This window comes from Oncorhynchus kisutch, linkage group LG30 (assembly GCF_002021735.2).
Source record: "Oncorhynchus kisutch isolate 150728-3 linkage group LG30, Okis_V2, whole genome shotgun sequence".
NCBI classification, from domain to species: Eukaryota; Metazoa; Chordata; class Actinopteri; order Salmoniformes; family Salmonidae; genus Oncorhynchus; species Oncorhynchus kisutch.
This window is the reverse complement of record NC_034203.2, coordinates 30,339,010-30,355,217: the sequence shown is the minus strand read 5'-3', so window position 1 is coordinate 30,355,217 and position 16,208 is coordinate 30,339,010. Positions and strand designations below refer to the sequence as shown.

At 45.2% G+C, this 16,208-nt stretch overlaps 1 protein-coding gene across 1 annotated transcript; it reads left to right on the top strand.

The window, feature by feature from the left end:
• The first annotated feature begins 7,562 nt into the window (after positions 1 to 7,562).
• bcl10 (BCL10 immune signaling adaptor) lies at positions 7,563 to 10,965 on the top strand. The gene is made up of 3 exons (XM_020467646.2): positions 7,563 to 7,898; positions 9,184 to 9,472; positions 9,652 to 10,965. Exons 1-3 carry the CDS (start codon positions 7,848 to 7,850, stop codon positions 10,092 to 10,094), a joined length of 783 nt encoding a protein of 260 aa, XP_020323235.1. The 5' UTR covers positions 7,563 to 7,847; the 3' UTR covers positions 10,095 to 10,965.
• Positions 10,966 to 16,208: the final 5,243 nt, after the last annotated feature.

Sequence of the window (16,208 nt, the reverse complement as noted above, 5' to 3'; positions counted from 1 at the left end):
CCCAGGAGTTACGTGTACCCATTGTCACAGGAGGATACGTTGGCTATGGAGACATATGTCACTAAAGCTCTGGGACAGGGGTACATTCGGCCCTCCACGTCACCCGTCTCCTCGAGTTTCTTTTTTGTGGAAAAAAAGGAGGAGGTCTGCGTCCTTGCATTGATTATCGAGGTCTCAATTCCATCACAGTGGGGTTTAGTTACCTGCTACCTCTCATCGCTACAAAGGTAGAATCATTTCACGGAGCATGTTTTTTCATGAAACTGGACCTCAGGAGCGCGTATAATCTGGTGCGTATTCGGGAGGGAGATGAGTGGAAAACCGTGTTTAGTACCACATCTGGCCATTATGAGTACCATGTCATGCCATATGGGTTAAAGAATGCTCCAGCCATCTTTCAATCCTTTGTAGACGAGATTCTCTCAAGGGCAGGGTGTGGTGGTGTATATTGATGATATCCTGATCTATTCCGCCACACACGCTGCGCATGTGTCTCTGGTGCGCAAGGTACTTGGGCGACTGCTGGAGCATGACCTGTACGTTAAGGCTGAGAAATGTGTGTTCTCCAAACGAGGCGTTTCCTTCCTGGGTTATCGCATTTCCACCTCGGGGGTGGTGATGGAGTGTGATCGCGTTAAGGCCGTGTGTAATTGGCCGACTCCGCCCACGGTAAAGGAGGTGCAGCGGTTTTTAGGGTTTGCCAATTACTACCGGAGGTTTATCCGGGGTTTTCAAATCAAAATCAAATCAAATTTATTTATATAGCCCTTCGTACATCAGCTGATATCTCAAAGTGCTGTACAGAAACCCAGCCTTAAACCCCAAACAGCAAGCAATGCAGGTGTAGAAGCACGGTGGCTAGGAAAAACTCCCTAGAAAGGCCAATACCTAGGAAGAAACCTAGAGAGGAACCAGGCTATGTGGGGTGGCCAGTCCTCTTCTGGCTGTGCCGGGTGGAGATTATAACAGAACATGGCCAAGATGTTCAAATGTTCATAAATGACCAGCATGGTCGAATAATAATAAGGCAGAACAGTTGAAACTAGAGCAGCAGCACAGTCAGGTGGAAGTTGAAACTGGAGCAGCAGCATGGCCAGGTGGACTGGGGACAGCAAGGAGTCATCATGTCAGGTAGTCCTGGGGCATGGTCCTAGGGCTCAGGTCCTCCGAGAGAGAGAAAGAAAGAGAGAAGGAGAGAATTAGAGAACGCACACTTAGATTCACACGGGACACCGAATAGGACAGGAGAAGTACTCCAGATATAACAAACTGACCCCAGCCCCCCGACACATAAACTACTGCAGCATAAATACTGGAGGCTGAGACAGGAGGGGTCAGGAGACACTGTGGCCCCATCCGAGGACACCCCCGGACAGGGCCAAACAGGAAGGATATAACCCCACCCACTTTGCCAAAGCACAGCCCCCACACCACTAGAGGGATATCTTCAACCACCAACTTACCATCCTGAGACAAGGCTGAGTATAGCCCACAAAGATCTCCGCCACGGCACAACCCAAGGGGGGGGGCGCCAACCCAGACAGGATGACCACAACAGTGAATCAACCCACTCAGGTGACGCACCCCCTCCAGGGACGGCATGAGAGAGCCCCAGCAAGCCAGTGACTCAGCCCCTGTAATAGGGTTAGAGGCAGAGAATCCCAGTGGAAAGAGGGGAACCGGCCAGGCAGAGACAGCAAGGGCGGTTCGTTGCTCCAGAGCCTTTCCGTTCACCTTCCCACTCCTGGGCCAGACTACACTCAATCATATGACCCAGGTGTTTTGGCCAGGTGCGGCTCCCATTACCTCACTGCTGAAGGGGGGCCGACGCATTTACGGTGGTCGGCAGAGGCGGACAGGGCTTTCAATCATTTGAAGGCGCTGTTTACCGACGCTCCCATGTTGGCACATCCGGACCCCTCTTTGACGTTCATAGTGGAGGTGGATGTGTCCGAGGCTGGGGTTGGAGCCGTGTTATCACAGCGCTCGGGCACGCCACCGAAGCTCCGCCCCTGCGCTTCCTTTTCGAAGAAGCTCGGTCTGGCGGAGCGAATCTATGATGTGGGGGACCGGGAGTTGTTAGCTGTGGTAAAGGCCGTGAAGGTGTGGAGACACTGGCTTGAGGGGGACAAGCACCCTTTCCTCTCACCTGGACTGACAACCGTAATCTGGAGTATATCCGGGCATCGAGGAGACTGAATGCTCGTCAGGCAAGGTGGGCCATGTTTTTCACCAGATTTAGGTTCATTATCTCGTATAGACCAGGTTCCCTCAACACGAAGGCCGACGCGCTGTCCCGTCTCTATGACACCGAGGATCGGCCCATCAATCCTACTCCCATCATTCCAGCTTCAAGGCTGGTGGCACCGGTGATATGGGAGGTGGACGCGGACATCGAGCGGGCGTTACGGTTTGAACCTGCGCCTCCACAATGTCCAACAGGTCTTAAGTACGTGCTGCTTGGTGTCTGTGATCAATTGATTCAGTGGCCTCACACGCTACCCTCTTCGGGTCATCCTGGTGTGGCGAGGACAGTGAGGGGTCGTAGGGGGAAGTACTGGTGGCCCACCTTAGCTAAGGAGGTGAGGTTCTATGTTTCCTCCTGTTCAGTGTGCGCTCAGAGTAAGGCTTCTAGGCACCTGCCTAGAGGAAAGTTAAAGCCCCTCCCCGTTACACAACGGCCGTGGTCTCATCTGTCGGTGGACTTTCTTCCCGATCTTCCCCCGTCTCAGGGGAACACTACGATCCTGTTCGTTGTGGATCGGTTTTTGAAGTCCTGCCGTCTCCTCCCATTGCCCTTTCTCCCTACGGCCCTACAGACTGCGGAGGCCCTATTTACCCACGTCTTCCGGCACTACGGGGTGCCTGAGGATATCGTTTCAGATCGGAGTCCCCAGTTCACGTCCTGAGTTTGGAGGGCGTTTATGGAGCGTCTGGGGGTCTCGGTCAGCCTGACCTCAGGTTATCACCCCGAGAGTAATGGGCAGGTGGAGAGAGTGAACCAGGAGGTGGGTAGGTTTCTGCAGTCGTATTGCCAGGACCGGCCAGGAAAATGGGCAAGGTACGTTCCATGGGCGGAGGTGGCTCAGAACTCACTCCGCCACTCCTCCACGAACATGTCACCTTTTCAATGCGTTTTGGGCTACCAGCCGGTCCTGGCACTGTGGCATCAGAGTCAGACCAAGGCTCCTGCAGTGGAGGAGTGGGTGCAGCGCTCTAAGGAGACCTGGAGGGACGTCCAGGAATCCCTTAAGCAAGCTGGTGGATGGCAGAAGAGGAGCGCTGACCGCCACCGCAGTGAGGCCCCCGTGTTCGCACCGGGAGACAGGGTCTGGCTCTCGACCCGAAACCTGCCCCTACGCCTGCCCTTCCGGAAGCTGGGACTGCAATGTGTGGGGCCATTTAAAGTCCTGAGGAGGATAAACGAGGTGTACTATCGTATTAAACCCTCGTTTCATGTGTCTCTCCTCAGGCTGGTGGTAGCTGGTCCCCTGCAGGAAGGTGAGGTGCCGGAGGTCTCTCCGCCCCCTCTGGACATCGAGGGGTCCCCAGCATACACAGTACGTGCTGTTCTGGACTCTAGACGCTGGGTGAGGGGCCTGCAGTACCTCGTAGACTGGGAGGGGTACGGTCTGGAGGAGAGATGCTGAGTACCGGTGGGGGACATCTTGGATCTGTCACTACTGAGGGATTTCCATCGCCTCAATCTGGATTGCCCTGCGCCTCGCCCTCTGGCTGCGGGAGGTACTGTCACGACTCCCACCGAAGGTGGCTCCTCTTCCTGTTTGTGCGGCGCTTGGCAGTCGTCGTCACCGGTCTACTAGCTGCCACCGATCCCCTTTTCCTTTTCTGTTAGTTTTGTCTTATTGGGTACACCTGTTTCTTGTTTAGGTTTTGGTTAGGGCTATTTAAGCCGGTTATGCCTGCCTGCTTTTGTGCGGGCTTGTTCCTCTGTTCATTTTTGTGGTTGTGCTATTTTCTTGTTTTCTCCGGACTGTTTGGGTCCTGTTTTTGGGCCGGTCATTTGTATGCGCCTGGTGTTTTGGTGTGACCGTTTTCTGTGCCGGAATAAACACGATTGTCCTTTACCCTCTGCTCTCTGCTTCTACTTCTAGAAGTGCGCACCCACTACTCCTAGAAGTGTGTAACATTTAGTTAGGTCGTCCGGTTTGTTGGTCAAAAACGTTCTGCTTCTCCAAGAGTTCACATACCTGCCCAGCAGAGATGTGATCCTCTTCTTTTTTCGGTGGCAAGATAGTAATGATAGTAGGACGAGCTATTCACTCCGTGAAATGAGAGGCCAGCAGTAGAAAACCGAGAAGTACGGTCCTAGCCACAAGGGCTAACTGCTTAGCGTGCTTGGTATCCTGCAATAGTAGCCCAGGTTGCCTAGCTTGATAACTAGCAGCTAGGCTAGCTGCTTTGCCAATGTATTACCACCTTATTTGAGCTAGGATCCCGGGACATATATCAGTGGTCCCAGCGTTAACGCTAACTGCGTCCCAGGATCCAGATATGAATAAGGAAACTATTGTAAACTATTTTTAGATAACTAGTTAGTTTGTTGTTAAAGTAAAAGAAACCGAGTCTCTAGTCTTGTACTGCGCGTGTTGATGAGAATGAGAGTACATAAACACAGTACTACATGCAGTGAAGCTGCCTACCTATTGTTTTATCTTCATGGATAAAAGTACCAAAAATGGATTGAGGGCAGATTCCCTCAGTCAAATTATTATTTGAAGAGTTGGAGGAACATCAACCTACCCCAACAGTGACAGACAAACATTTAATTTCAGGGCATGAAACAACAAGCCTAACAACAATAACCTCAGGGAAGCAATGGTCCTCAAAGGAGTCCTGTAATATCATGATTAAAGAGAACCTGCAACTGAAAGCTGAGAAGGCGCAAGTTGTGCCACTTTAGAATTTCTTTTTTTGCCTTCTGGAATGTTACGTTTGGCTTCTCATACAAAGCGGTTCACCTGGCAATTAGAGTAAAGGAAACTCCACTGTCCTCTGCCAATACCTGCTCTTGTTGACTTCCTTCAACCTGGTCAGAGCTGTAGCCTTCCCACTCTTTAGCCTTCCCACTCTTTAGCCTTCCCACTCTTTAGCCTTCCCACTCTATAGCCTTCCCACTCTTTAGCCTTCCCACTCTTTAGCCTTCCCACTCTTTAGCCTTCCCACTCTATAGTTAACAATGATATTTGTTTTTTGGTTATGTTCTGTAATACATATATTTCAACACAAATTATATTTTCTACATGACTGCTTAGTCAATTTGGCATGTGTTTTCATGTTACCAAGGAAAATTAGTTTTATACCAAGCCTAGACGTGTTTCATTGCCCTAGTACAGCCTCAGACAATTAATAATCTCCTCATATTGTGTTAAGCAGCCTTTTGATATTAGACCTCAGTGTCATCATAACTAAAAACACAAACAGTTATAAAGACAGACACACTCTCAGCAACTAAGAAACAATAATACATATACATCTACTAAGTAGGCTAATTAATGAATTATGCATGTATTACGCATTAACATGCATTTTATGAGTTGAAGTATATTATGGCATTATGATGACAATGTTACCTGGTCATATCAAGGTGCAGCAGCTAAACTACTCTCTCTCTATATATATATATATACACAGTGGGGCAAAAAAGTATTTAGTCAGCCACCAATTGTGCAAGTTCTCCCACTTAAAAAGATGAGGCCTGTAATTTTCATCATAGGTAATCTTCAACTATGACAGACAAAATTAGAGGAAAAAAATACAGAAAATCACATTGTGCGATTTTTTATGAATTTATTTGCAAATTATGGTGGAAAATAAGTATTTGGTCAATAACAAAAGTTTATCTCAATACTTTGTTATATACCCTTTGTTGACAATGACAGAGGTCAAACATTTTCTGTAAGTCTTCACAAGGTTTTCACACACTGTTGCTGGTATTTTGGCCCATTCCTCCATGCAGATCTACTCTAGAGCAATTATGTTTTGGGGCTGTTGCTGGGCAACACGGACTTTCAACTCCCTCCAAAGATTTTCTATGGGGTTGAGATCTGGACTGGCTAGGCCACTCCAGGACCTTGAAATGCTTCTTACGAAGCCACTCCTTCGTTGCCCGGGCGGTGTGTTTGGGATCATTGTCATGCTGAAAGACCCAGCCACGTTTCATCTTCAATGCCCTTGCTGATGGAAGGAGGTTTTCACTCAAAATCTCACGATACATGGCCCCATTCATTCTTTCCTTTACACGGATCAGTCGTCCTGGTCCCTTTGCAGAAAAACAGCCCCAAAGCATGATGTTTCCACCCCCATGCTTCACAGTAGGTGTGGTGTTCTTTGGACGCAACTCAGCATTCTTTGTCCTCCAAACACGACGAGTTGAGTTTTTACCAAAAAGTTATATTTTGGTTTCATCTGACCATATGACATTCTCCCAATCTTCATGAGCTGAAATAAAAGATCCCAGAAATGTTCTGTACGCACAAAAAGCTTATTTCTCTCAGATTTTGTGCACACATTTGTTAGTGAGCACTTCTTTTTTTGCCAAGATAATCCATCCACTGGTTAGGTGTGGCATATCAAGAAACTGATTAAACAGCATGCTCTTTACACAGGTGCACCTTGTGCTGGGGACAATAAAAGGCCACTCTAAAATACGCTGTTTTGTCACACAACACAATGCCACAGATGTCTCAGGTTTTGAGGGAAAGTGCAATTGGCATTCTGACTGCAGGAATGTCCACCATAGCTGTTGCTAGATAATTGAATGTTCATTTCTCTACCATAAGCTGCATCCAACATCGTTTTAGAGAATTTGGCAGTATGTCTAACCAGCCTCACAACCGCAGACCACGTGCAACCACGCCAGCCCAGGACCTACACATCCAGCCTCATCACCTGTGGGATCGTCTGAGACCAGCCACTCAGCCAGCTGATGAAACGGTGGGTTTGCACAACCTAAACATTTCTGCACAAATGGCCAGAAACCTTTTCAGGGAAGCTCATCTGCATCCTCTTCATCTTCACCGGGGTCTTGACCTGACTGCAGTACGGTGTCGTAACCAACATCAGAAGGAAAATGCTCATCTTCGATGGCTACCAGCACGCTGGATAATTGTGCTCTTCACCGGATACTGACGGTTTTTCTGATCCACAACCCTACTTTTCTTTTTGAAGGTTTCTGTAACCAACAGATGCATGTCTGTATTCCATAGATCAATGAATTTATTTCAATTGATTGATTCCCTTATATCAGTGTAGTTTAGGTACTTGCCTCAGTGGCACTGATATGATAGCCTGTTGCTTAGTGTTATAGCCCCATCCCAAGGTCTCTTTATGAAAGAACATTCTATTTATTTATTTTTTGCAAATGTTTAGTAAAAGAATATAATGGTAATTAAATATTTAATTAAATTGAGCCGCACATACATTTTTTTAATGGTAATTACATTACATTATTTGGAGACTGGAATATGTGGTTTATCACCAGGGGAATTAACTGTGGTGGTGTGCTAGTACAAGTAGCGTTATTGAATGAAAAACACTCACTCGTCGTTCTCTTGCCCGCACATGATTTGGGTAAACCCGTTCATGGAATCAGGAAGTAATAATTTGCAGCTGTTCCACTGGTGAGAAACGTTCCTGTACTGGGGCAGTCGAAGCTTTTGTTTTGTATCCGCAAATATAGGCTATTAGAGTTACACACTGGAAAATATAATATTCGTGGACGGGAGCCTATCTTTTGGTGTAAGTCTTTTTAGTGTGCCTTTTTATTCTCTAAAAGTACCCGGAAGACGTGAATTTGACACCTTGGCTTAGGTAGGGTAAGTAGAATGGATGTTCCTCACCTGACAGAAGATGAAATGGCAGATATTAAAAAGGAGGTAAGTAGCCTATTTGTCTGACTAACAATTCAACTGTCAGGGAGTCTGTTTTACAATAATGATTTGCCAGAATGTTGTTAATTTATAGAGATGAGAACTTTAAATGTAGAAATGCGCAAAATGAAGAAGTGAAAGTAACGAACGTATGCCGCACCCTAGCAGGGCCGACCAAACCAGGGCACTAGGGGGTCCCAGAGTCCAAATGTTTTATTTTTTAGGAAGTCAGTCAGGCAGGGTCTCAACTTAATGTTGAGAGATATCATATTAGAACACACAACATGCAATTTCGAAATTTGGTAGTTCATTAGAAATGTTCCTCTTGTTAATTCAGTCACATACAGTCAAATCAATTAGCCCATGTCAGCTAACATGTTAGGTAGGCATCCCTCTAAACCTTGTAGGAATCCTGGCCAAATTACTGACGGGCCCTGACCTCCAGTGGGCCTCCATAGATTTTGTTAGTCACTCTCACTACTTTAGGGCTCCCAAAGCCTTCCCACTGGGCACAGATGACAGTTCAATGTCTGGATTTGATTTACATTTGGTTTAGTTGTCAACTAACATGAATTCAATGTGAAATCAACAAATAAATGTCACCATGTCATTGGATTTAGGTTAAAAGTTGGGTGAAGAAAATATGAAATTTCAAATGAAATCAGTTTTCCATGATTCAACATCTTCACATATATATTTTTGGTTGAATTACATGGAAACAACAATGGTGAATGACTTAATACATATTTAATACTGGCAATCAGAATGTGTTCTTAGGTGTCAAGTTATATGGTGACGATTGGATAATGTTTTAAGTGTAATTACTTTCAAAAAAGTATTATTTCAAGACCCTAAAAAAGAGATTGTTTATTTAGAATTATAAAAAGGTAAACAATGTATATTTGTCCGGCCTGTGGCCCACAACTCGGATTATGTACGAAGCCCAAACGTTTGAGCACCCATGCTCTATAGGCTACCCAATTTTTACAGTAGCCTTTGTGTGTGTATAGTGTAAATCAAGTTGAGTAATGATGTGCATATTATAACTAACCCCTTTCTCATAATGATCAACAAAGGCATATCCTTCCTCTAATTATTCTTTGTCCAGACATGTTTACATGTCCTTCAGTACAGTTACAGTATTGCCATCAGCAGTCTGTCCCCTGGTCTCACACACTTGATAAAACACATTAACAAATGATGTCCCTATATAACATACAGATTGTCCAGAACCCAACCCTCAACACAACACAAAACACCCACAGTTTCCATCTGGCTCATCTCTGTCCAGGTCCTAACGAGGCTGCGACCGTACCTCTGTGACAAGATCCGGGTCGACCGCCATTTTGACTACCTGCGCTCGCGCAAGATCCTTACGCGGGACGACACAGAGGAGATCAGCTGCAGGAGCACGCAGAGTAAACGGACAGGCATGCTGCTGGACTACCTGGCTGAGAATCCTCGGGGGCTGGACGCCCTGGTCGAGTCCATCCAGCAAGGACGTACTCTCAACTTCATCATCACCAAGATCACTGATGAGGTGCAGAAAGTGAAGAATGAGAGGATAGAGGCTCTCAGAGGTACGTTGTGTGTCTGTGTGTATAATGAAAGTACTGCAGTGAACCACACTTGAGTGATGAGTAATCTTGCATGAGACCTGAATATTTGTGTTAGCTCCCTAAGCTAATAGGCTTTAGCTCAGTGTGCTAACGCCGTCTTAGAATCATTATCATGACCATCTCCCTTGGGTCCTCTACAGCAGGGGCATCCAGTTCCTCCTCGGGCTTCCTGCCAACCCAGGACACTGCCGCTAAAGATCTGTCCAGGACGCTGTCATATGAGACGAACCTGGCATCCACCATGCCGTACAACGGAGAAGGGAGCCAATCCACCTCTGACGCCCTAAGATCCCTCAACCTGCCCGCTGCCTCCAGCCAAGGGAAGGAGGTGTCATCATCCATGGGAGGAGATAGCATGGTTGCGTCTTCATCCCAGGCCTCGTCCAAACTGCCCAGGCCTGGAGACCCAGGAGCTCCCCACCTGCCACAGGAGGCCTTATCTAACATGGATGCTGGACCACACAGGAGCACAGCAATCAGCGGAGGGGACGCCAACTTCCAGCCCCTGAGGTCACGCTCCATCCCCCCTACTTCCACATCATACAGGGACCTCTCACCTCGGCCCCCACCGAAATCTTACTGAGGATCGCCCCTTGCCCTGGAATGTCTCCCACATCATTACTCATCACAAACATTCACACTTCAATTTTATTGTTTGTACCAGTTTGTGTTTTCTCAAGGGTTTTAGTTCAGTGATACATCAAACAAATAGCAACTCGTAAAGTATATTCCATGCCTTACATTATACTCTGGATTATTAGAAAGCTGGACACGCTTATTTTGAATTCAATGAAGAAACCATACAAGTAACTACTTACTAATTATGTCTCAATCATAAGCTGTACCTTCATGAATTTTACTCTGCTCCTATCAAGTCATCTTTCATAAGATGCCCCTTACCCACAGAGAGACAGATTGAGATAGCTACACGTTATCCTAAACTTGGACTAAAGTTGTAGGTCATCATTCTCCATCAACACTACTGCTCATATATTTTCCTATGAATTATGGGCGTCTGAGTTCTTCATGAGAGACTGGCATCAACATGCCACACCATGGCAGCTACAGTAGAGCTGTTTCCTTGTAAGGAGCCCAGAGCATCAGAAGACAACTTCTCTGTATTGACACATAACACTGGAATTAATGGTTCAGCATATGCTTTATGGTACACAAACTGTAGCCACAAACTTTGGTAAACCTACGCTGAAATGGTTAATGTTTTTACTCTAGACTAAAGTATTGTTATACTATAGATACATTTTCTTATTGTGAAAGGCGATGAATGTGTAATGTAGTACAACGGTGTTACTTATTATTCAGAAAGTGAACTTTAATACCTGCTATTTTGATAATTGATGGACCAGTACTTTTTATATTTGAGATCTTGAAAATGTAGACCTTCTATAAATAAAAGGAATATGAGACACAGGAGACATTTCCTGTAAAATGTGTGATACATTCTATCCTTATTTTCTGAAGTTTCATTGTGATTTTATGACCATTAGATTAGGCAATTACATGCATGAAACTTAAGCTGATCAGTAACATAGGCCTACTGTATTAGATAACTTTATTTTTGTTTTGGGAAAACGGGTCAATCTCAGAATGCCGCTCGAGAATGACAGTCACAGTGATTGAGTGTCTCCTTCCCTGTTCTGTCCAATGTTGACAGAAGAAATTAGATTTGTCACATGTTAAACAAGCTGCTCTGTATAACGTAAGCAAGTGCTTCTCTGGAGTACAGGTAAGTAATAAACCGTCGCCATTCCAATTATGTAAAAAGAAATGAACCTATCAAAGTGTTACGATGATGAAGATGTTTATTATTACAGCTGTTTCCCCAATCAAAAGCCCTGTATTAACACTGAGGTTGGCGCTAAACTAAAGGATAGGGCTACGTAAACAGGGCTATCGCGGACAACCCTGAGGCTACGGCTCAAGACAGGAACAAGTACAAGAAGTACCACAATGACCTCTGCAGAGTCATCAAATGAGCAAAAGGACAATATAGGAATAATGTGGGATCATATTACACAGGCTCAAATTAAATTGTATTAGTCGCATACACATATTTAGTAGATGTTATTTCTGTCACACCCTGATCTGTTTCACCTGTCTTTGTGGTTGTCTCCACCCCCCTCCAGGTGTCGCTCATTATCCCCAGTGTCTTTATACCTGTGTTCTCTGTCTGTTGCCAGTTCGTTTTGCTCGTCAAGCCTAAACGCGTTTTCCCCCTTGCTCCTGTCTAACCAGCTGGCTGGTTATTTTTTTATATTTTTTTACCTAGGCAAGTCAGTTAAGAACAAATTCTTATTTTCAATGACAGCCTAGGAACATTGGGTTAACTGCCTGTTCAGGGGCAGAATGAGAGATTTGCACCTTGTCAGCTTGTGGGTTTGAACTTGCAACCTTCCGGTTACTAGTCCAACGCTCTAACCACTAGGCTACCCCACCATACTAAAACAAAGATATAATAACAGAACTAAGGTTAGAACGTGACACATCTGTATTTTTTGTAGCTGTCTACATACCACCACAGATCGATGCTGGCACTAATACCGCACTCAATGAGCTGTATTCCGCCATAAGCCAACAGGAAAATGCTCACCCAGAGGCAGCGCTCCTAGTGGCCGGGGACTTAATGCAGGGAAACTTAAATCTGTTTAAGCAAATTTCTATCAGGATGTTAAATGTGCAACCAGGGGGAAAAAAACTCTAGACCACCTTTACTCCACACACAGAGACGCGTACAAAGCTCTCCCTTGCCCCCCATTTGGCAAATCCAGACATAATTCTATCCTAATGATTAAAGCAGGAAGCACCAGTGACTCGGTCAATAAAAAAGTGGTCAGATGAAGCAGATGCTAAGCTACAGGAATGGTTTGCTAGCACAGACTGGAATGTGTTCCGGGATTCTTCCCATGGCATTGAGGAGTACACCTCATCAGTCAATGGCTTCATCAATAAGTGCATCGAGGACGTCATCCCTGCAGTGACCGTATGTACATACCCCAACCAGAAGCCAAGGATTATAGTTAACATTCGCACTGAGCAAAAGGCTAGAGCTGCCGCTTTCAAGGAGAGGGACTCTAACCTGGAACCTTATAAGAAATCCTGCTATGCCCGCCGGCGAACCATCAAACAGGCAAAGTGTCAATACAGGACTAAGATCGAATCGTACTACACCAGCTCCGACACTCGTCGGATGTGGCAGGGCTTGCAAACCATTAAACACTACAACGGGAAGCACAGCCGAGAGCTTCCCAGTGACACGAGCCTACCAGACGAGCTAAACTACTTCTATGCTCGCTTCGAGGCAAATAACACTGAAACATGCATGAGAGTACCAGCTGTTCCGGACGACTGTGTGATGACGCTATCCGCAGCCGATGTGAGTAAGACCTTTTAACAGGTCAACATTCAGAAGGCCGCAAGGCCAAACGGATTACCAGGACCTGTACTGCAAGCATGCGCTGACCAACTGGCAAGTGTCTTCACTGACATTTTCAACCTCTCCCTGTCCGAGTCTGTAATACCAACATGTTTTAAGCAGACCACCACAGTCCCTGTGCCCAAGAACACTAAGGTAACCTGCCTAAATGACTACCGACCCGTAGCACTCAAGTCTGTAGCCATAAACTGCTTTGAAAGGCTGGTCATGGCTCACATCAACCGCCATAACAGATCCACAGATGATGCAATCTCTATTGCACTCCACACTGCCCTTTCCTACCTGGACAAAAGTAACACCTATGTGAGAATGCTGTTCATGACTCAAGCTCAGCGTTCAACACTATTGTCCCGTCCAAGCTATTTACAAAGCTTAGGACCCTGGGACTGAACACTTCCCTCTGCAACGATCCTGGACTTCCTGATAGGCCGACCCTAGGTGGTGAGGGTAGACAACATCCCCTCCGCCACGCTGACCCTCAACACACAAGGGTGTGTGCTTATTCCCCTCCTGTACTCCCTGTTCACCCATGACTGCGTGGCCACGCACGACTCCAACTCACTTGAGGTCAGTCATTGTACAGAGGGTTTCAAAGCATAGTGCCCAGCATTTAACTAAAGAATTCGGGCTACTGTGTCAGAATTCTCAGGGTTTATCAGTTTGTTAGCTGATGTCAGCGAGCCAGTTAGTACAGGATCGAAAACCGCAACAAGCCAAAGTTTCAGGTAAGGGTTAAAAATAGGTGAACCTAGTTGTGGGTTTTGTTTCACCGGCGACGATGAGACAGCCTACGCACTCTTTATTTTTTGCACTGTCTCTATGCACACTCACAGTGCCCTACACACTACACACACTGATACTCCAACACACATACAAAAAGTCACGCAATCATTGCTCACACACATATAATATCCACATACATTTATACTGACTCTATACTCTATGTGTCGGGGGGCTTTGGTCAGTTTGTTATATCTGGAGTACTTCTCCTGTCCTATTCGGTGTCCTGTGTGAATCTAAGTGTGCTCTCTCTAATTCTCTCTCTCTCTCTCTTTCTTTCTCTCTCTCGGAGGACCTGTGCCCTAGGACCATGCCTCAGGACTACCTGACATGATGACTCCTTGCTGTCCCCAGTCCACCTGGCCGTGCTGCTGCTCCAGTTTCAACTGTTCTGCCTTATTATTATTGGACCATGCTGGTCATTTATGAACATTTGAACATCTTGGCCATGTCTGTTATAATCTCCACCCGGCACAGCCAGAAGAGGACTGGCCACCCCACATAGCCTGGTTCCTCTCTAGATTTCTTCCTAGGTTTTGGCCTTTCTAGGGAGTTTTTCCTAGCCACAGTGCTTCTACACCTGCATTGCTTGCTGTTTGGGGTTTTAGGCTGGGTTTCTGTACAGCACTTTGAGATATCAGCTGATGTACGAAGGGCTATATAAATACATTTGATTTGATTTACACACACCCACTCCCATACAATATTCATATGCGCTGCTGCTACTCTTTTTATCATATATCCTGATGCCTAGTCACCATACCCCTATACATATCTACGTCTATTGATCCAGTATCTCTGCTCATTGTAAATATGGTACTGGAACTGACCTTGTATATAGTATGCTTACTTTAACCTGTTCTTCTTATTCTTATTTTTTTATCTTGTGTTTTTGTTCTACCTTGTTATTTTTAGTACTACATTGTTATTGATTACTGCATTGTTGGGGTTAAAGCTTGCAGGAAAGGCATTTCACTGTACTTGTGCATGTGAAAAAATAATAATAATAAAACTGTGAGGCGATAAAGTGGGATTTCACTATTATGGAAGTTCCTAGAATGAGCATGTATAAAAATATATATTTTTTAATTAAAATATAATCTGAAATGGTTTGTGTTGTGCAGAATTAATTTCTGTATCTATTTCATGTTTGTTTTCCTCTGCTTCTTTTGGATTGAGTAACGAGATGATGGAGACCTCCAAAGAGGAAAACCTGATGGTGTTTAAACACCTCTTCTTGAAAGAACATCAGGATCAGCCTGTGGACAGATATGCCATGTACACCAGAACAGATGTATATGACCACCTCTATTGCATCATCAATTGCAGACTTCAATTTACCTAGTCAGTGAAGTATTTCCCACTGTTCATTGACTGCCCGTGTAGAATCATTGTCTTCTGCAGATTACAGTGCAGTATTTAAAGCACACTGTAGTTTATTCACCAATGTGTCATCTACATCAATTACACAGTCATGTGGGACCTATCAAACAGTGGAGCAAGGTGTTGTTTACAGTGTTGTTCATAGTGAAACTGTAATATTTGCACCCAGAGGCAGTTTGGAAGTCTGTGGTAAGTGTTGCAACCGAGGACAGAATTCAGCACTCGGCAGTCCCGTTCTGTGAGTTTGTGTGGCCTACCACTTCGCAGCTGAGCTGCTGTTGCTCCTAGATGTTTCCATTTCAGAATAACAACACTTACAGTTCACAGGGGCAGCTCTAGCAGAGCAGAAATTAAATGAACACAACATAGTATGTTTCCTCATTTGCATCACTTAAAACAAATCTGGCCAAGAACATGTTTGTATATGTTGAGTTGAGTTTATCTTATTTTTTTTATTTGTATTTTTACTGGGACAGTGCACATTAAACAACATTTCATGTAAAAATGCCAATTTTAACCAGCTGTCTAATTTTCAACCGCAGTCCCTGGGCAGATTATTAAAAACAATTACAATACAGACAATCAATGAGCAGTGAGCACACACAGAGCAACATAGGACAAGCAAGACATAGCATACAGACAGAACAACATAGCACAAAAAGCAACAAGACAAAATCCATAAAAGCAACAAAGTGTTTCCACACCTCACAAGCTACAGACAACAGACAACATGGAAAGTGACAATACACAGCTAGGGATTATGTTCACAAATCTGATTGGCCTTTAGCCATGTTTTCATGTTTTTTGTGAAAGTGTGATAGATGATGCAGTTACGTGTGTCTGATGACAGTGTGTTCCAGACATGGGAAGCTCTCACAGAGAAAGCAGATTGACTAAAGGTGCCTTAAAATCAGATACCACCTGGAGCTTCTCCCCTGACACATAGACATCTGGCTCAGTAGCACCGGTTGCCCTCTTTGTGAAGAACATGCACATTGAGATGCAAACACGAGTCACTGAGCCACTTTGTAACCTGGACCATTACAGTAGTGAGTTCTTGTGCAGCTTGTTGTTTTCTCTTTG

Excerpts from the sequence above, each read along its gene's own strand:
- bcl10 (XM_020467646.2), top strand. The coding sequence starts at position 7,848 with ATGGATGTTCCTCACCTGACAGAAGATGAAATGGCAGATATTAAAAAG. Across the intron at positions 7,899-9,183 it reads TGGCAGATATTAAAAAGGAG|GTCCTAACGAGGCTGCGACC; the intron begins GTAAGTAGCCTA and ends ATCTCTGTCCAG. Across the intron at positions 9,473-9,651 it reads GAGGATAGAGGCTCTCAGAG|CAGGGGCATCCAGTTCCTCC; the intron begins GTACGTTGTGTG and ends GGTCCTCTACAG.